The sequence below is a fragment of the Primulina huaijiensis genome, chromosome 5, assembly GCF_012295235.1.
Source record: "Primulina huaijiensis isolate GDHJ02 chromosome 5, ASM1229523v2, whole genome shotgun sequence".
Lineage (NCBI taxonomy): Eukaryota > Viridiplantae > Streptophyta > Magnoliopsida > Lamiales > Gesneriaceae > Primulina > Primulina huaijiensis.
In genome coordinates this window covers 20,625,030-20,650,083 of record NC_133310.1, presented here as the reverse complement: position 1 = coordinate 20,650,083, position 25,054 = coordinate 20,625,030, and the positions used below count along the sequence as shown (strand labels likewise).

Here is a 25,054-nt window from a genome sequence, read left to right as displayed (position 1 = left end):
GAGAAAGTCAGGACTAATTCTCATTACAAGTTTTAGACTTCGATGTCAGATTCAGACCCTCACTTAAATGATTTTCAAATCTCTCTTTTTATTTTTGGTTACTTTTTATTCATTGTTATATTTCAAATTCTTATTCTTATTTGATGGAAGAATTTGAAATTTTATCCATAGGTCGAATCAAATCATTCAATCTGAACGAAATTTGTGGGACACAAGACAAAAGAGAGACCTCAAAGAATCCACACGTATTAGGTTCCAGTACAAAATTATAGAACATAAATTGAATATGTGATGTCAAAATACATCCCCAATCTTGTAAAAGGGCCATTCAAGTCTCAGGTGATCTAACAAACGTAGAACAACAATTTTTTTTTCAAAAAAAAACTGCTCATTTGGAAAACTTTGTCAAAAGTAAATTACAGAAAGCCATAAACAGAGTCTTTAGTTCGTTACTAGCTTAACAAATGATCCGCCGCCGCTCCATCTCAGGACGGGCTCTGGGCCTCTAGTTCCGATCAGTATTTCATCTCATGCTCCAGGTATACAAGCGAGCTAAGCGTATCACCAATTCAATACAACAACAGCATCACTGGGTCATCCAACTAGCAGAAATAACAGAAGGTCCTATTTCTTTGCGTGTCCCTATCTTCACAACCCCAGATAAACGCTCTTATTGAAAGATGCTCCGAGGCGTACGTTGCGAATGAAGCCAAAACAAGGGCTCCCACAACCATCAAGCCTAGCCTGTTAAACCGAAATATATCTCCAGATCAAGTTCTATTCAACATACTGATCAGTAGGCGACAGATTAATCACTCCAAAATCTTTTTACAAATTTCCTAGTTACTGCTGTTTATTTAGCAAATAGGATAGCCGTGCAATCCAACAACTAGATTAAGATTTATTTGTTCTTTATTTGTCTAATGCACTATCAGAAAGAAATATATGAAGTAAAAAGACAACGTTAATAAGACCAGCAATAAAGGTTTCCTGGGGAAAAAATGAACCTAATTAACAATCATTAAATTTCAAGTCAGAAGTATGGAATTAAAATTTTAGGAATGCTTTATACACTTCCAAATATCATTCCATTCTCCGCAAACAAATGATCAATTGATAATTTCAAACAAACATATGATAACTGTTATTCTTTATTCAACATCGAGACTCAGTAGTCCGCGATAAACCATCTAAATCATCACAAGATTGTTCTCAACAGGGTTCATCACGTCGTTCCTCTTTAACAAAGGCAATAAGCGAAAATAACACCAACCCATAGTCAGCAACAAATTCTAAAATCTATTTCAAACAAAAAGCTAATATATCATGTCAACCCGAACACATTTAGGACTACTCTAGATCTATTTTTCTGGGCACATTGTCTCGTATACAGGTATTATAGCCCTTCTAAAGGAAATCTGAGTTCATGATGCAATGTATCATCGCTTTCAAATGTCTAGACGATAGGTCCATTTGTTAGGCACAATTACATTGGATTTCCAATCTTCCTGCCATATTCTGTGTTCTAAAAGTCAGAAATACAATGAATCATGACTAAATGAACACAGGAATTAGGATTTCAAATATAGAAGCATCAAACTCAAGCATTTCATTACCTGTCCTCAACAACTTAGAATTCAACACTTAGCAATCATAGGAATCCTATGGAAATGCTTAGAACTAATGACTTGAATTTTAAAAAGGCATTTTAAGATTGAAAACCCACAGTTTAACAGATAGGTAATCAGAATATCAAGCCTCATCGTTTCTCATAAAAAAAAAATATATCAAGCTTCATATTTTAAATAAATCTTCACAGAGCATCATATTTTACTTGGGTCCTCTAACTTCACCATACGAGTCATTATTTGTTTCAAGTGGTAGCTATCCAAATTATTACGCTTCATATTTTAAATAAATCTTCACAGAGCATCATATTTTACTTGGGTCCTCTAACTTCATTCACCATACACTGATACACATCCTTATTTTCTCAAGTGATAGTTATCCAAATTTTCACGCGTCCTTTGTCAATTACTTGAAGGTGGTCAATGTTTAAACGGAACTTTATGGTTAGCTGTCAACTGCTTAAAAGGCCAAATTTTGATCCAACTTGACTATTAATCTTTTTGTCCTCCACAAAATTTTTAACATTTCACTAGAAATAAAATAACTAAGACTAAATCTAAAAATAAGAAATAAATAATATCCCCCTCGTGAAAAACTTGAAAGAAAAGAGTACTTCTGAGTTCTGAACAAGAGCAACTAAGCAAATGTTTAATATCTGAATCCAAGTGCCTGACATGTAAATTGATACTACAGGAATAATCCAACTCAAAAGCAGGTCAAACAGCAGATCACTAGAGACTTCCTGTGCATATATAAGAAACATCTTAGCAAGCCTAGTTGTAACTAATCAATACTCGCACCATCACAAAAGCTGAAATGGTGTAAAATGTAGAATTTTGTACAACTAAAACTACAAAAGCTGAAAGACAATGCCATTAACACACAAAAATACCTTAAAAATAAAGCAGTGATCCCCAAAAGACAAGGTAATAGAGGAGCTGCCAAGGCTAGTGATGCCAGCCCGAGTCCATAATAACATGCAGAGGCATCACAAGACGACATTTGTCTTAAATGACCTGAAAACAAACCAAACACTATAACTCCAGTCATATGGATACACGAACATGCTAAACTAGGTACTTTTCTGCAAGTATAATACCTTTTCCAGAATCATAATTGTATGATGCAGGATTAGATGAAAATGATGATGCTTGATTGCCCACATGCTTCCCCCATTGATGGATAACATGTAGATAACTTCCAAATAGTATGAAGAAAATTGTGAAGGTCCATTCATACACAAGAAGCAAACCAGTCCATGGCATTATTTGCCGAGGCACAATCAACATTGAGAATGCAAGGGACAACATTGCAGCCGCGAAACATATAACCACTGACATCGCACCAAGAAAAACAGGCACCTTATTATACGCAGCCTTTGGGAACTGTATTCCAATACACCATCACGTGAAAATAAAAACCAGAAGGTATAGAATGTAGCTCAACAACTTATCATATGTGTACATCACAAGTGCTAAATAGAATGCAATATCAGTATGCAGAGAAACTGACATTGTATCTTAGTGTAGCAAACTTTTGCGTGGAAGTGCTCAATTTTTTTTTTACAAAAATCAGAATTAAGGATCATCCACATAATCTTAAAAAGAATATTTCAGTATAATCTTAATCTGAGAAGTATAACACACCTGCTGACTAGAACTAATGGTAGAGGAACTGACCGCAGAGTAACTAAGAATACCTCCAGATCTGAACTTGTAGAAGAGGTGTCTAATGTGATCAAACAATGATCGTGTCTGTGTGTACGAGCAACCATTTCAAAACTAAACAATAGAGAGTACATTTACAAGCATTTGATGAATAAGAAGATTAGTTCCAAACCTGTAAAAAGGAGTGGTAATAACAGAAAACCAGGAATACAAGTGGAAGCAGAATTAGAAATTTGACCACTACTTGATCTTTTGGATTTTGACCCCTAGCAGTTCCTGGAAGACTTGCTTCAAGCTTCACCCTAGCATTCTAGGTCATATCAGCAAAAACTACACTAGTCAACCAATTGGTGATGTAGGAGATACACAAGAATTGCATCCCGCAATAAAAAGCAGATAAATCTCAATAATACGTGGACTTAAAATTTCAAAAATTACCTGCCAGACATCGACTGGCTTAACAAGCCAAGATGTCCACCAATCCCAAGGTTTAAGAGGACCAAGTGTATAATGAATAACACGGAGTTCTTCCTCATCAACCATCCACTACAAGTTTGGACCAACAAAAAAGAGAAAAATCAGAGGATTTTCAGTACATAGGTGGGAGTTGAAGAAATTCAAGGGAGTCAAGTAACTTCCTACTTTGAAAATACCCTGAAAATTTTCAAAAGATAGCACCTAAATCGGAGCTCTCTTTCTTTATTTAGTAGAAATAATTCTGTTAAACAGGACATTTATCAATATGCAGTTATCATTTTTGAATGAATGCACATTATTTGATTGAAATGTCCCCTCTTCCTCTAGTACATGTCTCTTATTGCACCTTGACATTTTTAATCCAAATGTACATATTACCGCTGCTTCAATGGTTACTATCCACCACCAATTTTTAAGAGACGTTTAAATGTAATGGAATATAATTAGTTCAGCTCCTGTAAATCCTATACAAAGTCTCAACTCTTGAAGCACATATTTCAGATTAAACTTCTGGTGAAGCGCATGTTAAATCTTGTCTTCATAAATATAATAGATAAATACGTGGAATAACTACGCCACCCAACCCATGTACCAATAAGAAAAGAGCATTTGGCAACACACAAAATTAACAAATAAAATAGAAAGAGTTACAGATATACTGAACAGGCACCTTCCTTGTGCCTGCTTGCCAGCCTGAAGTAACCGCGTTGTACCTTCCCTCATATATTCGTCACATTCGTAAACAAAAATAAATCAGCTATGGAGCTATGAGATGTTACCTTATTGGCAAGCATGTAAAGGCCAACATCTGCATTGTATAAAGTAGAAAGTCTCTCCATTTTGGGAATGGGTCTAGATTTCAACTCCTCTGGGGATGCATGAGGGTCAAATATGCGTGCACTGGCAAAGTCGGGGTAGTATGAGTTGAGAAATCCTTGGTCACCTGCAGAGTGGAGGGAAGAGTTTGGAAAAAAAAGAAGGAAAAAAACTCAATTAGTCCTCGTGACAATTATTTGAAAATTTTAGCACTAAAACAATTATTCGAGGTAAACATGACATCTCCATCTTAGTTTAATGACACAAACAGTCACACCAAAGTATTATTCATGCAGCACATATTCACCACAAAAAACCACAGAAATGGAGGAACAACAGTATACTATACCTCCAGTGTAAGAATACATGGTGGTCACTTTTGTCATCATGTCGTTGAACACTTCTTCTGATGGTTCAACCAACATCACTCCTGAATTCAGCCTTTCTGAATGCTTTAAGTTGGCACAAAAGTTTCGACACTTGAAAAGATCATCAATGCTCTTAACCACAATTGTATCAGCATCAAGATATACCACTGCCAAAATACGAAAAGTTCCAGAAAGTTTTATAAAACACATAAATTATATATGAATTTAGCCTACAACAGACTTACTGCCTCATTGTTAATACAAATGGTGATAACCTTTTTTGTAGTCTGTCATATTAAATATTTTAAGCTTTGTGTAGACTCCCCAAAACCTTGATGGACGCACTTGATTGGGATTTTCCAACAAACTAATTGTTTTCACAATCCAGCCATCTGCCTGCATGATAGAAAATAGAAATCAATTATAACTTTTGAAATGATTAAAATAAAAAAATAGCACCTGCACTATCATCCTTATCATCAGCATCTCAACACCAATTCCATTATCCAAAATAAGGAACAAGGAACCAATGTCCCTGATTCTGAGACTGGAAATAGAAGAAGCCACCAAAGATCCTTACCTTTAGTTAAAAAAAAAGGTTTACACAGAAAAATTTAGAGCTTCAAAAGCACAGGACCAAGACCCTTTGAAATACTTGTGCTACCCATATTAAAAAAGCAATAAATTCTACAAGGATTTTGTTGCAACGCAATTTTTGAGCAATAACTTCATTACATGTATTCATCAAATATACTAAACAACAAGAACGGAATAATATCACAACCCCATCCCAGTCAGAAAGGCAGTGTCTCGAGATTATCGAGTATTTATAGGAAAGTACAATTATGGCATCCACTCGAAGTCTAATTACGGCAACTTATTCATTACTTCGAATTCAAAGTAAACTTTCGATGAAAATAACATATCCCAACACTGACGAAGGAAAACCAAAAAAAACTTTTCAAGATGTAAACTTTAAGCTTGAAATAGGATTATCCTAATCTCCACAACAAATAAAGCCAGCATCGCCCTTAATTACAAAAAACTCAAATCAAAGTACAGCCAGTACAATACTCAACACCAACAAGAAACATCGCGTAATTCATAGCATACGATCTATACTGTCAATCTATTAAGCAAGAAAAAAAATAAATAACGGAGAAAATAGCAAATACCTTAAGCAACTTTTTAGCATAATTGGAGACTCCATCAGAAGCCAAAGTAACCATATCCTTGGTAGAACCCGTGTCGCGAATCGATTTCCCCAAAACCCGCACGCCGAGTAGGAATTCATCGCCATAGAGTAATGTGACGTAAGCTTCTTTCGAATTCTGAGATCCCAAAGTCTTCTCGCAACTGCATACTCCGATCATCAAAATCAATAACACCGAAAGAGTAAATCGTAAATTCAACTTGTTCGCTTCCATAATCCTTCAAAAATGGGATTTTGAGAAGGGTTCGAAGATCCGTGGATCGAATTTAACGAAAAACGGGATGGGATTTCCACATTTCGTTTACCCAGGTCTATGTTTGTCGTCTCCAACCAGGACTTGTCAACTTTTGTCGTTCTTGATTGAATGTAAGCATTTCAGTGATCTTATCTTTAATATAAAGTATTTGAACTAAAAATAAATAAAAATTTCGATAAAATAATTTTTTTAGACCTTCAATAAATATTGCTTTAAATCTTTTTAATTTTTTTTAAAAAATTATAAATCCATTAATTAATGTATACAAAAATTCTTGTGAGACGGTCTCACGGATCAATTTCGTGGGTAAAATCTCTTATCTGGGTCGTCCATGAGAAAGTATTACTTTTTATGTTAAGTGTATTAATTTTTATTGTGAATATCGGTAGGGTTGACCCGTCTCACAGATAAAAATTCGTGAGACCGTCTCTTACTCGATTATGTAACGACAAGATTTACTAAACAATTCGAAAATATCTTATTCACTCAACAGTAGGGGTGTCAATCGGGGTGGGTTGGGTCGGGTTTCGGGTCAACCCGCGAAATTTTTTTTTTCAACCCGAACCCGAAGCAACCCGAAAAACCCCAACCCGAACACGAACCTNTAAATTTTGTTCAAACATACAATATATAAAAATATAGGTAATATTTTCAAAAAAAAAAGTTCGTGGGTCAACCCGCGACCCAACCCGAAACCCGCCTAACATGGCACTAACCCGAATCCACCCAACCCGAACCCAACCCGAACCCGAAAAACCCCAACCCGAACCTGATTTTTTTCGTGTTGGGTCGTGTCGGGTTGACGGGTCGTGTCGTATTTTGACACCCCTATTCAACAGAAAGATAAATAAATAAAAAAAGCAACTAAAATTATTATTAATTTTGGACAAGTATTAAATTACATTTAAACATTAATTTATTTCAGCCCGTCTCTCTCTCTTTTTTTTAAAAGTTTTTCTTCTTTCTTAATTTTATTTTTTATTAGATTATTATAATTTAATTTAATTATTCAAAAGAGGAACAAGTTAATAAAAAAAGAATAAAAAATTAAAAAAAGCAGGAGCAGGGGTTTGTCATTTCCTGTCCATAAAAAAAAACAGAAAATTTAATTTAATTTAAAAAACCGTAGATGGCCTAGACAAGGATCGTTATCCTGCGTACATACACCCACTCCCCTCGCCACAACTTGGCTCACAAAATTTTCCAGCAAACCCTAGATCCGGCGACAGGGGAAACAGAAAAAAGTTGCGAAGATGAGGATCATGATTAAAGGTGGTGTTTGGAAAAACACCGAAGATGAGATATTGAAGGCGGCGGTGATGAAGTATGGGAAGAATCAGTGGGCACGAATTTCTTCTCTTTTAGTTCGTAAATCCGCGAAGCAGTGCAAGGCGCGTTGGTACGAGTGGCTGGACCCCTCAATCAAAAAGGTTAGAGCTCGATTAATGTTAGAACTTCGGTGTTTCTTGAAGTATTATGTAATTTTTGTGGTGAAATTTAGTTTGACTGAGAGCGGAACCATAAAATCTGAGAATTAAGGCAGGTAAATCAGCATAGGGGGTAAATTAAAGTAGTGACAGTAGAAATTGGGGAAAATGGGGGTGGGGGTTGATTTATATGGATTGAACTACTGTGGCTAATTTTATCTGATAATACGTTTACATTCCTTTTTTAAGCCATTACGATATTATTAGTTTTCTTTTTCCTTATTTTTGATAACTTTGGGAAGGGTTGATTATGTGTTTTAGATGTAGAGTTATCTCGAAGTGTATACAAACTTAAGCGACAGTTAACGCTTTTGAACTTGGCAGAGTGATGATATGTTTTTCATTTTTGCTATGCTGCATAGTTGAGTATGCTTATGTAATTCAGTATATCTACTAGAGAAACGTTGAGAAGGTTTTAAACGTTATAGTCATTATAACTTGGATCATGTCATCCATGATTACTGTGCTAGATAAATGACACACATCTGCGTATGTGCTCTGTAGACTGAGTGGACCAGAGAAGAAGATGAGAAACTGTTGCATCTTGCTAAGCTCATGCCCACACAGTGGAGAACTATTGCCCCGATTGTGGGTCGTACTCCAGCACAGTGCCTTGAACGATATGAGAAGCTCTTGGATGCAGCATGTGCTAAGGATGAGAACTACGAACCTGGTGATGACCCGAGGAAATTGCGTCCAGGAGAGATTGACCCAAATCCGGAATCCAAGCCAGCTCGTCCTGATCCTGTGGATATGGACGAGGATGAGAAGGAGATGCTTTCTGAAGCACGAGCTCGGTTGGCCAACACAAGAGGCAAAAAGGCAAAGAGGAAAGCTAGAGAAAAGCAACTTGAAGAGGCCCGGAGACTTGCTTCTTTGCAGAAAAGGAGAGAATTAAAAGCTGCTGGAATTGACATCCGAAAAAGGAAGAGAAAGAGAAGGGGAATCGACTACAATGCGGAAATTCCCTTTGAAAGGAAACCTCCCCCGGGCTTTTATGATATTGCTGATGAAGATCGTCCAGCTGAACTAGTCAGCTTCCCAACCACCATTGAAGAACTTGAAGGTGAAAGAAGAGTTGACAGGGAAGCACGTCTCAGAAAGCAGGACATTGCAAGGAACAAAATTGCTCAGAGACAGGATACTCCATCAGCGATACTACAAGCCAACAAGCTCAATGATCCTGAAACAGTAAGAAAAAGATCTAAACTTAATCTCCCTGCACCACAGATCCCAGACCATGAACTAGAGGCGATTGCTAAGATGGGGATTGCTAGTGATCTTATTGGGAGCGAAGAATTAACTGAAGATAATGCTGCAACACGTTCTCTTCTTGCAAACTATGCAGAGGCACCCCGGCAGGGTATGCCTTCATTGCGAACACCTCAGAGAACTCCTACAAACAAGCAGGATGCCATTATGATGGAGGCTGAGAACCAGCGGAGGTTGACTCAATCTCAGACCCCCCTGCTTGGTGGAGAAAATCCATTGTTGCACCCATCAGACTTTTCTGGAGTCACTCCTAGGAAAAAGGATATTGCAACTCCGAATCCCCTCTTGACTCCCTCATCAACTCCTGGAGGTGCAGGGCTCACTCCTAGAATTAACATGACACCTTCACATGATGGGTATAATTCTTTTAGCATGACCCCCAGAGGTACTCCAATGAGGGATGAGCTGCACATAAATGAAGAATTAGATATACATGATGGTGGCAAGTTAAGGCAATCTGATTTGAGGAAGGAACTGGTTTCTGGATTGAAAAACCTTCCACAACCCAAAAACGAGTACCAGATTGTTGTCCAATCCTTCCCCGAAGAGGATGAAGAACCTGAGGAGAAAATCGAGGAGGATATGTCCGACAAGATAGCTAGAGAAAAGGCTGAGGAAGAAGCAAGGCAACAAGCATTACTCAAGAAAAGATCGAAAGCGCTGCAAAGGGAGCTACCTAGACCCCCACCTGCTTCCCTGGACCTTATTAGGGGCTCTTTAATTAGAGCTGATGAAGACAAAAGCTCTGTTGTACCTCCAACATTAATTGAGCAGGCTGATGAGTTGATACGAAGAGAGCTTCTTTTGTTACTGGAACATGATGAGGTGAAATATCCATCGGAAGAAAAACCTGCCAAAGAGAAGAAAAAAGGGTCTAAACGTGCCGCAAATGGGAAGTCTGTGCCCGCTCCTTCAATTGAAAACTTTGAAGAAAATGAGCTGACAGAAGCTGACACATTGATAAAGGAGGAGGCCCAGTTCATTCGAATGGCTATGGGCCACGAAAAGGAATCACTTGCTGAGTACATAGAGGTGCATGAAACATGTTTAAATGATATCATGTACTTTCCCACTCGTGATGGCTATGGTTTATCGACCGTTGCCAACAATATGGAGAGACTCACCGCTTTTCAAAATGAATTTGAAAATACAAGGCAGAGGATGGATGATGATACTACAAAGGCTCAGCGACATGAACAGAAGATTAAAGTTCTTACTAATGGCTATCAAATGAGAGCTGGAAAACTCGGGACACAGATTGAGGCAACCTTCAAGCAGATGGATACCGCAGGAACAGAACTTGAGTGCTTCATTGCTTTGCAGAAGCAAGAACAACTAGCAGCCACACGGAGGATCAGTAATCTCTGGGAAGAAGTTCAGAAACAAAAGGATCTCGAGCATATTTTACAGAAACGTTATGGTGATCTATTACCAGAACTTGAAAGGGTTAAGAATTTGATAGATTTGTACCGATTGCAAGCAAAAAGAGAGGAGGAAACTGCTACAGAAGACAACTCCCTTGTATTGTCGAGTTCTGAGGCGGAGCCTGCTGATCAACCTGCTGCACAGGATTTCGAGACGCCACCATCACCTTCAGCCATCACTGATGAGATAAACTCAATGGAAGTTGATACTAATGATGTCTTGAAAGCCGATGCATGAAATTATCTGTCTTGAAAAATATTGGCATGTCTATTTATTTGTAACAAGAGCTGTCGATTTTTACGTTCTAGAGATGAACATGGGGTTAAAATGTCGATCCATTTGATTTTTACGGGAAACATATTAGCCACCAATAATTATTATATTTCAAATGCATGGAAGTCTTGAATTGAAGAGATTAGGCTTGATTTTGTGAGGACACACTCTTTTGTTTACGAATTGTTATACTTGTTGATTTTGTAAATTTAGCGTTCTTAGCCGTCAGCAACATATGTAACGTATCAGGATTATTAGACAATCATTTTGGTGTCATCTTCCTTGGATGAATTCATTTCGTAAATATAAGGGAAATTAGATCCTTCCAACTTTTTGTTCGCAACAAACAAAAAGTTACTGTATTACAATCATGTTTTTATGTTAATGTGTTTGTAGTGCAAATCAATGGTGATTGATAACAAGAAAAAGATATTCTGAATCCATCTTGTTCCCTATCGATATTTGATCAAGTGGTTAATTTTTCCTTCGTGGTTTAAACTCGATTTGAAACTCAAGTGACCGGATGTGCTCTATCTCTACAATAAAGTGGGAATATGAGAAAATTCAACCTCAATCCTATGACACGGACTGACTAGGGGCATCGAGCGATAATGTTTTCTATATCTAAAAAAGTGAAAAAGGGACGAAATTTTATGTTATATTTGATGATTTAAATTGTGCGTATTTTGCTCAAACAAGCTCCGTTTACACAAATTTAAATTTTCTAAATACTATGTGAACAAAATATAAATAATCATTGATAAAACATTCTATTCATCTATTTTTAAAAAAGAAATTGATGTCTCAAACACGATAAATGATTAAACAATATATTGATGATTTTTTTAATTAAAAAATAGATAAATCAAATGTTTTATCAATGGTTCATTCTATTTTGTTTATCCATTATATTTACTGCTTTTAATTTTTAATAATTTGTATGAACAAAACTTGTTTTAGCAAAGTATGGAACGGTTTGGAGCACCAAATGTATCAGATAATTTCGTCCCGAAAAAGTGCGCCATATGGAAGATTTTCAAAATGAGGTCAACAATTTCACTATCAATATCGTCATATAAATTAAATAAAAATGAAAACACGTATGGACGTAAATTTCCAAATTATTAACACATCAATTTCTACCGTAACATCTTCAGAAAATGGTTTCTAAAATTTAGAATTTTACCAAGTTCATAAATAAGTTTTTTGTTTTTTTTTTTAAAAAAAGGAAACGGGTTTGCTCTAAAATTAAACATGGTGTCTTTTTTTTTTTTTTGAGAAATTATGTATTATTTGAAAATAATTTGGTTTCATGATATTTACAAGCTTTATTTATAAAGTAGGTCTCTTGTGAGACGTGTCAACCCTACCTATATTCACAATAAAAAGTAATATTTTTTCATGGATGATTCAAATAAGAGATCAGTCTCACAAAATACGACCCATGAGACCGTCTCACACAAGTTTTTGTCTTATTTATATGGACGGAAATTACTTGTCCGGAAAAATTATTAACAAATTCATCATTTTAATTCTAATAAAGATCGAATAATTGCTTTATCCGGTAAGTGTCTCTAGACGATAAAACACAATCGCATAAAAAAAATTAATTGGATTTATAATCGTAACTTTGAGTTTATATTAATTTAAGGCCAATTGTGTTATGAACTAAATATATATTTTTTTAATAAAAAAACACTCATTAATTCAATTAACATAAAAAATATTAAATTAACAATAAACCTAACTAGAGCAAAAGATTTCGATGACGATAATTTTAATACTCTCTCCCAAAATTCAATTAGACATAACTTGTAGTAATCAACTTGAGTCTAGCCATCTTCATTGATATTAGACTTGTATTGACTTGTCTTTGAACTTTTGTTCAAATTGTACTTTAATAATCTTTCCAAATTTTAATTAGAACTCTTCTTGAATATTAAATGACTCGAAACAATCCATAAAGATGACAATTCCAAATTAAAATCTATGTCTTGCTAAGAAAATATAGACATTCAAAGTAACCATAACTATATTCTACACACATTCATGCATTCAATATTTGTTTGTTGCGTGCTAAAAAAACATGTTGCGAGTATATAATTGTAAACACTTAGGCTTAACATAGCAACATACAGATCAGACTAGCTAAGTAAACAGCACGAGATAAGTATATGTGACAACCTCGATCGATAAAATTGTTTTCGAGGAAAAAAAAATCGAGCCCGTCATATTTATTGATGGGCTGTTGTGAGTTGTGAGACAATCAAAAAATTTAACTAAAAATTGACAGATTTTATTGATAATACCAAAAAAATGATGGCCAACTCTCATGTGTTTGGTTGGGATAAATATTAACAGTGAGTTTATGTTATATCGAGACTTTTATTTTTGATGTGTTTGTATAAGATGGTGAGTCGATTATCTCACTGGTGACCAAATAAAAAAAATGTTGATTGACGTAAATTTTTTGTTTTAATATGATATTATCGACTAATCATCTTATACAAAATAAAAAAACAAATGTAGCCCTATTATAAATATCCATCTGGCTATTTTAAATGAATTGATAAAAATGTTGATTTTATTCAATAAAATTAACATTATGGTAAATTTTAAATTTAATGGCATAAATAATATATAGGCGTTAGGTATGGTAAAAGACAAGTAAATAAATAAATTTAGAAATCGTGGAAATCTTTGCTTGCTCAATCTGCTGACAGCGTTCATGCAGGGAATTCAAGCTACCTCCCAACAGACACCTGCTAATTATTTCGCTTAAATACCCCTCCAAATTCCTAGAAACAAGAAAACAGTGAGCATCCGCCGATTCAACCAATTCATTAAACCATTGGTTCAGAGGTAAGGGGAAGAGAAAGAAGAATAGTGGGTAAATGAATCATCAATTTTCTGAAGGACTTTTTTTGTCAAATTTTTGGGTTAATTGTGTGTCACACGCTGGTGATTTCTCTCCATGCACGTGTAGCTGGGTTCTGTACGTTTGTCAAACGATGCCAAACTCATTAATTATGGCTTTTTAATTTCTTGGTGATTTATGACTGAAGATTTCACTGGAAAAGATTCCTGTTTTTCCTCAACAGTGGTGGGGTTTAGTTTGTGGGGGAAAAAGCAAGAATAATTTCATCCCAAGTTTGGATTTTTGTTAAAAAAAAGTGTGATTTTTTGGTATATAAATGCGTTACAGCTTAACAAGGTTTGCTCGGCTTTTCCTTGCTTCACATAGTGTGTATCCATAGAACTGGGAGGTACCCAAGAACAATATTATCGATAAAACTATAGATTTTTTGTAGTCATAGCTGAGTATTTTGAGTAATGTACGGTATTAAATGTGTTTGATTTTCTTTTTCTTAATGGGTTATTTTTAAAATTGTTGGCATGCCTAATTTAGGTAGAAAAACCACAATATCCGTGTGTTTATATTTCTGGGATTTCTTTTGCGATCTTGATTGGGAAAAATTTCTTCCTTTACTGATGTGATAAATTCTGCATCATTTTATGCCTCAGGAAGTAACTGAGCAGAATAATCTCCTTTCATTTGGTGGCCGAAGGGAACTTGTGCGTTGCGTAAGGTTTGTTCTGCAACTCTATACTACTGTTTATTTGATTCGCATAAGTAAAACTATAGGACAGAGGACCAAAGATGATTCTAATGGAGGACGTTGTATAAAACTCGACAGCAAATTGGAATGAAACCTTAATATAAAGTGTGTGTCGTCAGTGATTATTGAGCCATCTATGGTTTTCTTGATTCTTCACGAGGATAATTGATATAAATATAGTCTTAAATCTTACTTTGGTGGCAAAATTTACATTTTGTATTTCAAAAAATTGCACATGAATTTCAAAATTTTCACATTAGCTTAAACCGGGTAGTCGGGTACCCTGCATGCATTGATGTTACTGGCATCATGTCAAATTATCCCAAAAATATATTAATTGCTGCTGAGAGAAGAAGATTTGTGTGTTTTTTATAACTTGAAATGGAACAATAGTAATAGACTTTTATTTGTTGGCTTGGGAAAACTGGAAAGTGTGAATGAGAAGCACGAAAGAGTTTCTTTAATCCTAAATTTCAAATGGAATACTTTTTATTCGTTTTTACTGTTATTCAAATCATGGAAACTTATTTTTTTCTCTGTTTTGATAATATATGAAGGATGGTGACTCGAAGAGTTGATATGCGCTCCGACACCGTTACCAAGCCAACCGAAACCATGCGGGCTGCAATGGCAAATGCTGAAGTAGATGATGATGTACTAGGTTATGATCCAACTGCGGCTCGACTCGAAGCAGAAATGGCTAGAATCATGGGCAAAGAAGCAGCCTTATTTGTGCCAACAGGCACTATGGCTAATCTTATTAGCGTGCTTACTCACTGTCAAATCCGGGGGAGTGAAGTAATCCTCGGAGATTATTCTCATATCTTCATTTATGAAAATGGTGGCATTTCCACCCTTGGAGGTGTTCATCCAAGAACTGTGAAGAACAACGAAGATGGGACAATGGATATTGATCTAATTGAAAATGCGATACGGGATCCAAAGTTTGATATCTGTTACCCGACTACCAGGCTCATCTGCTTGGAGAATTCACATGCTCAGTAAGTGTATAATCTTTGGGGATAAAATTTTGGTTGAGTCTTGAATGATCCGCACTTAAATGTTGTTTATCCTGATTTGTATATCTACATCGAGTATGAAAAAGATTGTGTTAACACTTAACATAACTTCCCTGTTCTTTTGAAATTTACGACTGTTGGTTTATTTATGTGATTTGTTTCATTATGGATAATACCCTACTCATGCAGCTCTGGGGGCCGATGCCTTTCCGTAGAGTATACAGATAAAGTCGGAGAGCTCGCAAAGAAGCATGGTTTAAAGCTTCACATTGATGGTGCTCGCATATTCAATGCATCTGTGGTGAGTCGAATTTCTTCCATATTCACATCAACCAAACCGATCATATCTAAAGTTAGATATGATTGTCTGTAGGCCCTTGGAGTTCCAGTTCATAGGCTTGTACAGGCTGCTGATTCTGTGACGGTTAGTTTGATGCAATTTCTAAAGTCTAATCATATTTTTTTTGTCATATTGGGGAAAAACATCACAATTGAGTGTTAATTCATTCATGTAGGCTTGTCTGTCGAAAGGTCTTGGTGCTCCAGCTGGAACACTTATTGCGGGTTCGAAAATCTTCGTTTCCAAGGTGAACTGCCGCTTCGTTTCAATTAGACGTCCATGTGGGCATTGATCAAGAACTATGTTTTTGTTTCTACTCTTGAGTTAAAAGCTGAAACCCTTTTTCGTTGCATAATCGTTGAAGGCAAGAATTCTTAGGAAGACATTAGGCGGTGGCATGAGACAGGTCGGTGTATTATGTGCTGCTGGTTTAGTTGCATTACAAGAGAATGTGGCAAAGCTTGAAAACGACCACAAAATCGCCAAGATTTTGGCCAGTAAGTGTGTACTTTTATTCATGTGTGTAAGCCCTTGCATAGAATCATCTATAGAATACTTAATCGTCATTGTTTCTCAGAGGGGATTGACAAGATTAAAGGGCTAAAAGTTGATGTAGCTACTGTGGAAACCAACATTGTAAGTTCCATTTTTATTTTTTGGTTTGATCATTTTTATGCTTTTAAATTCCATACTTGTAATCTCATTAACGTGAGCTTTATAAACTGATCTTTAATGAGTCAAAGTTCTTTTCAAGATTTTTAGTACCGCCAGTTTTCATCCGCAACTGTATCTTCAGAACTTGTTTGAACAAAAAACTAAGGCCAAAATCCCTCTTCCTCAAGAAAACTATTTACTCTAGCAACTTTCTGCTCTATCTCAAGTGAAAATTTTTAAGTTGTATCTACAGTCTTTTGAAAAAAAGTAAATATCACATATCAAATCATTTTAATTCACTCGACTAAGTTTTTAAGTCCGCCCAACATCCAGTTATGACAGCTATAAATCTCTATATGTTATTAGGTGTATGTTGAGGTTTCAAAGGATTTAAGCATCACGGAAATGGAACTGCTCGAAATTCTCGAAGCACGCGGTATATACGCGAGGCAAGATGGCCCTCGAATGTATGTCTCTTCCTTGATGCATTTGTCTACATGTGCCTCCTTTTGTCATTTTTAGCTTACATAAATAATACAATACCCATTAATTCATTTTCAAAGCTAGCTCTTTAATTTCTTGAAAGAACTTACTATTAAATCAGGATACAAAAAGATATATTTTCACATATTCCTGTTATGCATCAGGATTAGGCTAGCGGTTCATCATCAGATCTCAGAAAATGATGTTCACTATGCACTGTCTTGCTTCCAGGTGATTATTTGACATCATCCTTAAATTTTCCTAATTAATAAATCAAATTAATTCTGTTGATCCCTCGTATTGTATTTTGCAGAGAGCTATAACCGGTTTCCCAGCTGAAAATGGTGGCAATTAATGAAGGCATATATCTATTGTTAAGTACTTAATAATCTGTTTGAGTTAAACTAATTCTATGTTATTAAACTAGTTAAGTGAATCATCAGTACTAATGGACAAGTAAACGCTATTTTATGAAGTTCTTGGCGATCATGGTTCGTTTTATACGTTTTTCTCGTATAATATATACAGTATGATTAACTAAAATATATGTTTTTTTTCCCATCGTTGGCTGTCAAATTATGCAACAGAACATCGTCCTGCTTTTTAAGTTTTACGTAATTCAAGTTAAAAAAAATAGTTATGTTATCCTTATTTTTCAATTTATATCTCATCTTACAAAGTTAAACGGCGTGGTTTCAGACAAGTTTTAGAGAATTCAATCTCTCCGAAGAATTTGTATAAAAGTTAAAATCGTGTGTAATTAAGATTATTGATTTTTTTTGGCTAAAAGAACAAAGTTTATTAATTTGTGTTATTTAGCTGAAATACTGTGTGAATTTAAATTTTACTGAAAATTATATTAAATATTAAAATTTCAAATCCAATTTTTTTTTATGAAGCTGGGGGATCTCACCAAAATCTAACAATAGATTTCCTGGATATTTTGCACGAAGTGGTGGCATGGCGAGATAAATAAGCAACACAAAAACTCTTTTTATACGATTTCACGGATTAATTTTGTGATACATATATTTTATTTGTGTCATTCATAAAAAAAATATTACTTTTTATTTTAAATATGAACATGATTGACCCGTCTCATGAATAAAAATTCATTAAATGTCTCGAGGCCTACTAAATATGCAACTCTTCATTACATTGTATTATATTTTTCTTGTTTTTCATCTACCTCTCTTGTGGATTCTTGCTTTAAAAGATGGTGGCAACTTGCATGGCAGGATAAATATGCCAAAAATAAAAAATAAAATTGTTTAATGAGAATCAAATAGTGTATTTATCCTACTTTGTTATTTAAATTTAAATTGAAATATAGCAGCTTGAAAGTAAAAAAATAAAATTGAAACAATCACATGATTTTCATCATAGAATGAAACATGAGAATATAATGGCCAATAAAAAAGATAGCATCACAGTAAAAGAGCAAACATGACATGACTACAAGAACCTGTAATGCAAAGCAAGAAACATGCATCAAAATTGCATTCGTGATTGATTATGCTTTTCAAATTAAAATAAAAGAACACAAAATCGCCTACATCATCGTCATAACACATTTTCACTAGTTGTCGAGTCGACTACATGAATATTAGTTCTCTAAACTAAGCTATAAAATTAATATATAAGATATTCTTTTTAACCACATTTATCTAAGTTTTCAACGGCTTTCCTCTCCTTCTACTATTTTCATTAACCTATCAATCTAATATATAACGGATTGGGATCATGTTTGTGTTGGAAATTTGAATCAAATTTAGAGTTTGGATAAAAATTATGTCTCATAAATGTGAAAGTGTTTTTTGGCTCTCCACATTCTTGAGTTAATTGTAGTTCATTATTATGGAAGTGTCTTTTGACTTTCCACATTCTTGAGTTAATTGAAGACTTGAGTTAATGGGAAGATTAATTGAGTTAATTAATCTTGCATGGCTCTTGATGTGTATTTTGGGGCTTATAAATAGTGTGTTCATTTTTCATTTCAAATACATGAAAATCTTATCTCTTTCAAACATTCTATTGCATTTCATATTGTTAGGTTTCCATTTGGCCTCCGTTAAATTTCGATGATAAAGTGAATGTACGTTTTTCAGTTCGCCGTAGTAGTACCTCATGCTAAGTCACTGCTGGTTGTTTCGTTGTATCCTGAGAAACAGATGTCCAAAACGATTCTCGAAACACATACAGGAGGGGACAAATATGCTTTAAGGACACTTTACTTCGTACAGACCTCTGTTTGGTTTACTTTAAGCTTTGCTTTACTGTGTTTTCTTCACTATTTAGTTCACTGATTTTTACGAAAGTTTACTGTACTTTATCGTTCGATATATTGTGCAACAATCTTAAAACAGAATCTCATTACGTGCTTACCTTCGGACAGGGAAACTGGTCCTGTTGTCCCTCATGCCACTGTGATGCCTCAATTTTTCTCATGTGCTGCTGCTGTTGCTATGCCGGCTACTCACGGCGAAAAACCTGAGAAGTTCACTGGTGTGGACTTCAAAAGATGGTAGAAGAAGATGTTGTTCTACTTGACGATGCTGAACCTAGCCAGATTCCTCTCTGAGGATGCTCTTAAACTCAAAGATGGTGAGAGATATGTTGAATCTGTCAGTGCAATGGAGGCGTGGAATCATTCTGATTTCTTATGCCGAAACTATGTACTGAACGGATTGGCCGATTCGCTCTACAACGTGTTTTGCGGAAAGAAAACGGCTAAAGATCTATGAGAATCCCTTGACAGAAAGTACAAAATCGAGGATGTTGGGGCCAAGAAGTTTCTAGTAAGCCGCTTTCTGTATTTTAAAATGGTGGATTCAAAGCTCGTTATCAGCCAAGTTCAACAACTTCAAGTGATTTTTCATGAGATTCACGGAGAGGGGGTGACTCTGATCGAATCTTTCCAAGTGGCTGCTATTGTTGAGAAGCTACCACCAACTTGGAAGGATTTCAAAAATAATTTGAAGCACAAGCGCAAGGAGATGAATGTTGAAGAGCTCATTGTTCGACTTCGCATCGAGGAAGACAACAAGAGTTCAAAGACGATTGTTTTTTCCAGTTGCTGCCAAAGCAAACGTTGTCGAGCATGGCCAAATCTCGAAAAAGAAAAACTTCTCTCCCTCGAACAAAAAGTTGAACCTGAGACCCAAAGGAGGCGTTTCAAAGAAGAAGTTCTCTGGAAAATATTATAACTGTGATAACATCGGTCACAAGACATCTGAATGTAAGAAACCAAAGAGAAACCAAGAGGTGAAATCTCAAGAGGTTTCAAACAAGAATCTATGTGCTGTAATATCTGAAATTAATCTGATGGGTTCAAACCCAAAGAAGTGGTGGATTGACATCGGTGACACTCGTCATGTTTGCTCTGACAAGGAAATATTTGCAAACCTTGAGGAATCCGAGAATAATTTGAAATAAATACTGAAAACCTACATTATTGTTTTGTTAAAAATTAATAGTGAGTTTATGTTATATCGAAACTTTTATTTTCGATGTGTTTGTATGAGATGATCAGTCGATCATCTCACTGAAAAATTAAAAAAAAATGTCGATTGACGTAAATTTTTTGTTTTAATGTGAGATTGTAGACTAATCATCTTATACAAAATAAAAAACAGAAATAGATCTCCCGATAAAAGATAAACTTACCTTGCTATAAATATCCATCTGGCTATTTTAAATGAATTGATAAAAATATTAATTTTATTCAATAAAATTACCATTATGGTAAATTTTAAATTTAATGGCCTAAATAATATATAGGCGTTAGGTATGATAAAAGACAAGTAAATAAATAATTAGAAATGGTGGACATCTTTGCTTGCTAAATCTGCTGACAACGTTCATGAAGGCAATTCCAGATACCATGCAACAGACACCCGCTAATTATTTCGCTTAAATACACCTCCAAATTCCTAGAAACAAGAAAACAGCGAACACCCGCCGATTCAACCAATTCATTAAACCATTGGTTCAGGGGTATAGTAAGGGGAAGAGAAAGAAGAATACTGGGTAAACGAATCATCAATCTTCTGAAGGACTTTTTTGTCAAAATTTTTGGGTTAATTGTGTGTCACACGCTGGTGATTTCTCTCCATGCACGTGTAGCAGGGTTCTGTACGTTTGTCAAACGATGCCAAACTCATTAATTATAGGTTTTTCTTGGTGATTTCTGACTGAAGATTTCACTGGAAAAGATTCCTGTTTTTCCTCAACAGTGGCGGGTTTTAGTTTGTGGGAGGAAAAGCAAGAATCATTTAATCCCAAGTTTGGATTTTTGTTATAAAAAAAAAGTGTGATTTTTTTATATATAAATGCGTTAGAGCTTAACAAGGTTTGCTCGGCTTTTCCTTACTTCACATAGTGTGTATTCATAGAACTGGGAGGTACCCAAGAACAATATCATCGATAAAACTATAGATTTCTGTAGTCATAGCTGAGTATTTTGAGTAATGTACGGTATTAAATGTGTTTGATTTTCTTTTTCTTAATGGGTCATTTTTAAAATTGCTGGCATGCCTAATTTAGGTAGAAAAACCACTATATCCGTGTGTTTATATTTCTGGGATTTCTTTTGCGATCTGAATTGGGAAAAATTTCTTCCTTTACTGATGTGATAAATTCTGCATCGTTTTATGCCTCAGGAAGTAACTGAGCAGAATAATCTCCTTTCATTTGGTGGCCGAAGGGAAAATGTGCATTGCATAATTAAGGTTTGTTCTGCAACTCTATACTACTGTTTATTTGATTCGCATAAGTAAAACTATAGGACAGAGGACCAAAGATGATTCTAATGGAGGACGTTGTATAAAACTCGACAGCAAATTGGAATGAAACCTTAATATAAAGTGTGTGTCGTCAGTGATTATTGAGCCCTCTGTGGTTTTCTTGATTCTTCACGAGGATAATTAATATGAATATAGTCTTAAATCTTACTTTGGTGGCAAAATTTACATTTTGTATTTCAAAAAATTGCACATGAATTTGAAAATTTTCACATTAGCTTGAACCGGGTAGTCGGGTACCCTGCATCGCTCTCCATGCATTGATGTTACTGGCATCAGGTCAAATTATCCCAAAAATATATTAATTGCTGCTGAGAGAAGAAGATTTGTGTGATTTTTATAACTTGAAATTGAACAATAGTAATAAACTTTTATTTGTTGGCTTGGGAAAACTGGAAAGTGTGAATGAGAAGCACGAAAGAGTTTCTTTAATCCTAAATTTCAAATGGAATACTTTTTATTCGTTTTTACTGTTATTCAAATCATGGAAACTTATTTTTTTCTCTGTTTTGATAATATATGAAGGATGGTAACTCGAAGAGTTGATATGAGCTCCGACAACGTTACTAAGCCAACCGAAACCATGCGAGCTGCAATGGCAAATGCTGAAGTAGATGATGATGTACTAGGTTACGATCCAACTGCGGCTCGACTCGAAGCAGAAATGGCAAGAATCATGGGCAAAGAAGCAGCCTTATTTGTGCCAACAGGCACTATGGCTAATCTTATTAGCGTGCTTACTCACTGTCAAATCCGGGGGAGTGAAGTAATCCTCGGAGATTATTCTCATATCTTCATTTATGAAAATGGTGGCATTTCCACCCTTGGAGGTGTTCATCCAAGAACTGTGAAGAACAACGAAGATGGGACAATGGATATTGATCTAATTGAAAATGCGATACGGGATCCAAAGTTTGATATCTGTTACCCGACTACCTGGCTCATCTGCTTGGAGAATTCACATGCTCAGTAAGTGTGTCATCTTTGGGGATAAAATTTTGGTTGAGTCTTGAATTATCCGCACTTAAATGTTGTTTATCCTGATTTGTATATCTTAATCGAGTATGAAACAGATTGTGTTAACATCACGTCCCTGTTCTTTTGAAATTTACTACTCTTGGTTTATTTATGTGATTTGTTTCATTATGGATAATACCCTACTCATGCAGCTCTGGGGGCCGATGCCTTTCCGTAGAGTATACAGATAAAGTCGGAGAGCTCGCAAAGAAGCATGGTTTAAAGCTTCACATTGATGGTGCTCGCATATTCAATGCATCTGTGGTGAGTCGAATTTCTTCCATATTCACATCAACCAAACCGAGCATATCTAAAGTTAGATATGATTGTTTGTAGGCCCTTGGAGTTCCAGTTCATAGGCTAGTACAGGCTGCTGATTCTGTGACGGTTAGTTTGATGCAATATCTAAAGTCTAATCATGTTTTTTGTTTGTCATATTGGGGAAAAACTTCACAATTAAGTGTTAATTCATTCATGTAGGCTTGTCTGTCGAAAGGTCTTGGTGCACCAGCTGGAACACTTATTGCTGGTTCTAAAATCTTCATTTCCAAGGTGAACTGCCGTTTCGTTTCAATTAGACGTCCGTGTGGGCATTGATAAAGAACTATGTTTTTGTTTCTACTCTGAGTTAAAAGCTGAAACCCTTTTTTCGTTGCATAATCGTTGAAGGCAAGAATTCTTAGGAAGACTTTAGGTGGTAGCATGAGACAGGTCGGTATATTATGTGCTGCTGGTTTAGTTGCATTACAAGAAAATGTGGCAAAGCTTGAAAACGACCACAAAATTGCCAAAATTTTGGCCGGTAAGTGTACTCTTATTCTTATACATGTGTGGAAGCCCTTGCATAGAATCATCTATATAATACTTAATCGTCATTGTTTCTCAGAGGGGATTGGCAAGATTAAAGGGCTAAAAGTTGATGTAGCTTCTGTGGAAACCAACATTGTAAGTTCCGTTTTTTTTTTGGTTTGATCATTTTCAGGCTTTTAAATTCCATACTTGTAATCTCATTAACGTGAGCTTTATAAACTGATCTTTAATGAGTCAAAGTTCTTTTCAAGATTTTTAGTACCGCCAGTTTTCATCCGCAACTGTATCTTCAGAACTTGTTTGAACAAAAAACTAAGGCCAAAATCCCTCTTCCTCAAGAAAACTATTTACTCTAGCAACCTTCTGCTCTATCTCAAGTGAAAATTTTTAAGCTGTATCTACAGTCGTTTGAAAAAAAGTAAATATCACATATCAAATCATGTTAATTCACTCGACTAAGTTTTTTAAGTCCACCCAAAATCAAGTTATGACAACTATAAATCTCTATATGTTATTAGGTGTATGTTGAGGTTTCAAAGGATTTAAGCATCACGGAAATGGAACTGCTCGAAATTCTCGAAGCACGCGGTATATACGCGAGGCAAGATGGCCCTCGAATGTATGTCTCTTCCTTGATGCATTTGTCTACATGTGCCTCCTTTTGTCATTTTTAGCTTACATAAATAATACAATACCCATTAATTCATTTTCAAAGCTAGCTCTTTAATTTCTTGAAAGAACTTACTATTAAATCAGGATACAAAAAGATATATTTTCACATATTCCTGTTATGCATCAGGATTAGGCTAGCGGTTCATCATCAGATCTCAGAAAATGATGTTCACTATGCACTGTCTTGCTTCCAGGTGATTATTTAACATCATCCTTAAATTTTCCTGATTAATAAATCATATTAATTCTGTTGATCCCTCGTATCGTATTTTGCAGGGAGCTGTAACCGGTTTCCCAGCTGAAAATGGTGGCAATTAAGGAAGGCATATATCTATTGTTTAGTAATCTGTTTGAGTAAACTAATTCTATGTTATTACAGTACTAGTTAAGTGAATCATCAGTAATGGACAAGTAAACGCTATTTTATGAAGTTCTTGGTGATCATGGTTCGGTATATACAGTATAATTAACTAAAAAATATATTTTTTTCCATAAAATTCACATGGGATGTCAAATTATTCAAGATAGCATCATCCTGCTTTTCAAGTTTTACGTAATTAAAGTTATAAAAAATAGATATATTATCATTATTTTTCAATTTATATCTCATCTTACAAGTTAACAAATATCTAAGATTAATAGCTTTTGTTGGGTCGTCAAACATTCTCTTAGCAAATATTTTCCTAGTATGACTAACCAGGTCTTCTCTTCTTATAAGAAATAATCAATTTGACTTATATTATGCTCACTCTCA

At 35.3% G+C, this 25,054-nt stretch overlaps 4 protein-coding genes across 11 annotated transcripts; 3 read left to right on the top strand and 1 right to left on the bottom strand.

The window, feature by feature from the left end:
• Positions 1–226: 226 nt before the first annotated feature.
• On the bottom strand, positions 227–6,530 carry LOC140976996 (inositol phosphorylceramide glucuronosyltransferase 1-like). 2 transcript variants are annotated; one of them, XM_073441495.1, is made up of 10 exons: positions 6,133–6,530; positions 5,233–5,353; positions 4,939–5,124; positions 4,553–4,716; positions 3,735–3,842; positions 3,469–3,606; positions 3,276–3,383; positions 2,729–3,014; positions 2,522–2,645; positions 227–744 (listed from the first exon to the last, which is right to left on the bottom strand). In XM_073441495.1, exons 1-10 carry the CDS (start codon positions 6,382–6,384, stop codon positions 603–605), a joined length of 1,629 nt encoding a protein of 542 aa, XP_073297596.1. In that variant the 5' UTR covers positions 6,385–6,530; the 3' UTR covers positions 227–602. The 2 variants fall into 2 exon arrangements, with proteins under 2 accessions (XP_073297596.1, XP_073297597.1); XM_073441496.1 differs by lacking the exon at positions 227–744 and adding an exon at positions 761–1,518.
• A 1,013-nt stretch (positions 6,531–7,543) lies between these two features.
• Positions 7,544–11,093, top strand: LOC140976995 (cell division cycle 5-like protein). The gene is made up of 2 exons (XM_073441494.1): positions 7,544–7,856; positions 8,418–11,093. Exons 1-2 carry the CDS (start codon positions 7,680–7,682, stop codon positions 10,845–10,847), a joined length of 2,607 nt encoding a protein of 868 aa, XP_073297595.1. The 5' UTR covers positions 7,544–7,679; the 3' UTR covers positions 10,848–11,093.
• Positions 11,094–13,596: 2,503 nt separating this feature from the next.
• LOC140976993 (low-specificity L-threonine aldolase 1-like) lies at positions 13,597–17,502 on the top strand. The gene is made up of 11 exons (XM_073441484.1): positions 13,597–13,745; positions 14,409–14,473; positions 15,061–15,504; positions 15,712–15,823; positions 15,896–15,946; positions 16,038–16,109; positions 16,227–16,359; positions 16,440–16,498; positions 16,883–16,983; positions 17,164–17,230; positions 17,313–17,502. Exons 3-11 carry the CDS (start codon positions 15,062–15,064, stop codon positions 17,352–17,354), a joined length of 1,080 nt encoding a protein of 359 aa, XP_073297585.1. The 5' UTR covers positions 13,597–13,745; positions 14,409–14,473; position 15,061; the 3' UTR covers positions 17,355–17,502.
• On the top strand, positions 13,683–24,730 carry LOC140976994 (low-specificity L-threonine aldolase 1-like). Of its 7 annotated transcripts, none has more exons than XM_073441485.1 (11): positions 13,683–13,745; positions 14,409–14,473; positions 22,327–22,770; positions 22,971–23,082; positions 23,155–23,205; positions 23,299–23,370; positions 23,488–23,620; positions 23,705–23,763; positions 24,147–24,247; positions 24,428–24,494; positions 24,577–24,730. In XM_073441485.1, the coding sequence occupies exons 3-11, from the start codon at positions 22,328–22,330 to the stop codon at positions 24,616–24,618; spliced, it is 1,080 nt and encodes a 359-aa protein (XP_073297586.1). In that variant the 5' UTR covers positions 13,683–13,745; positions 14,409–14,473; position 22,327; the 3' UTR covers positions 24,619–24,730. The 7 variants fall into 7 exon arrangements, with proteins under 7 accessions (XP_073297586.1, XP_073297587.1, XP_073297592.1 ...); XM_073441486.1 differs by having other exon boundaries at positions 13,701–13,773; XM_073441491.1 differs by lacking the exons at positions 13,683–13,745; positions 14,409–14,473 and adding exons at positions 21,091–21,350; positions 21,661–21,729.
• The last annotated feature ends 324 nt before the right edge of the window (positions 24,731–25,054 follow it).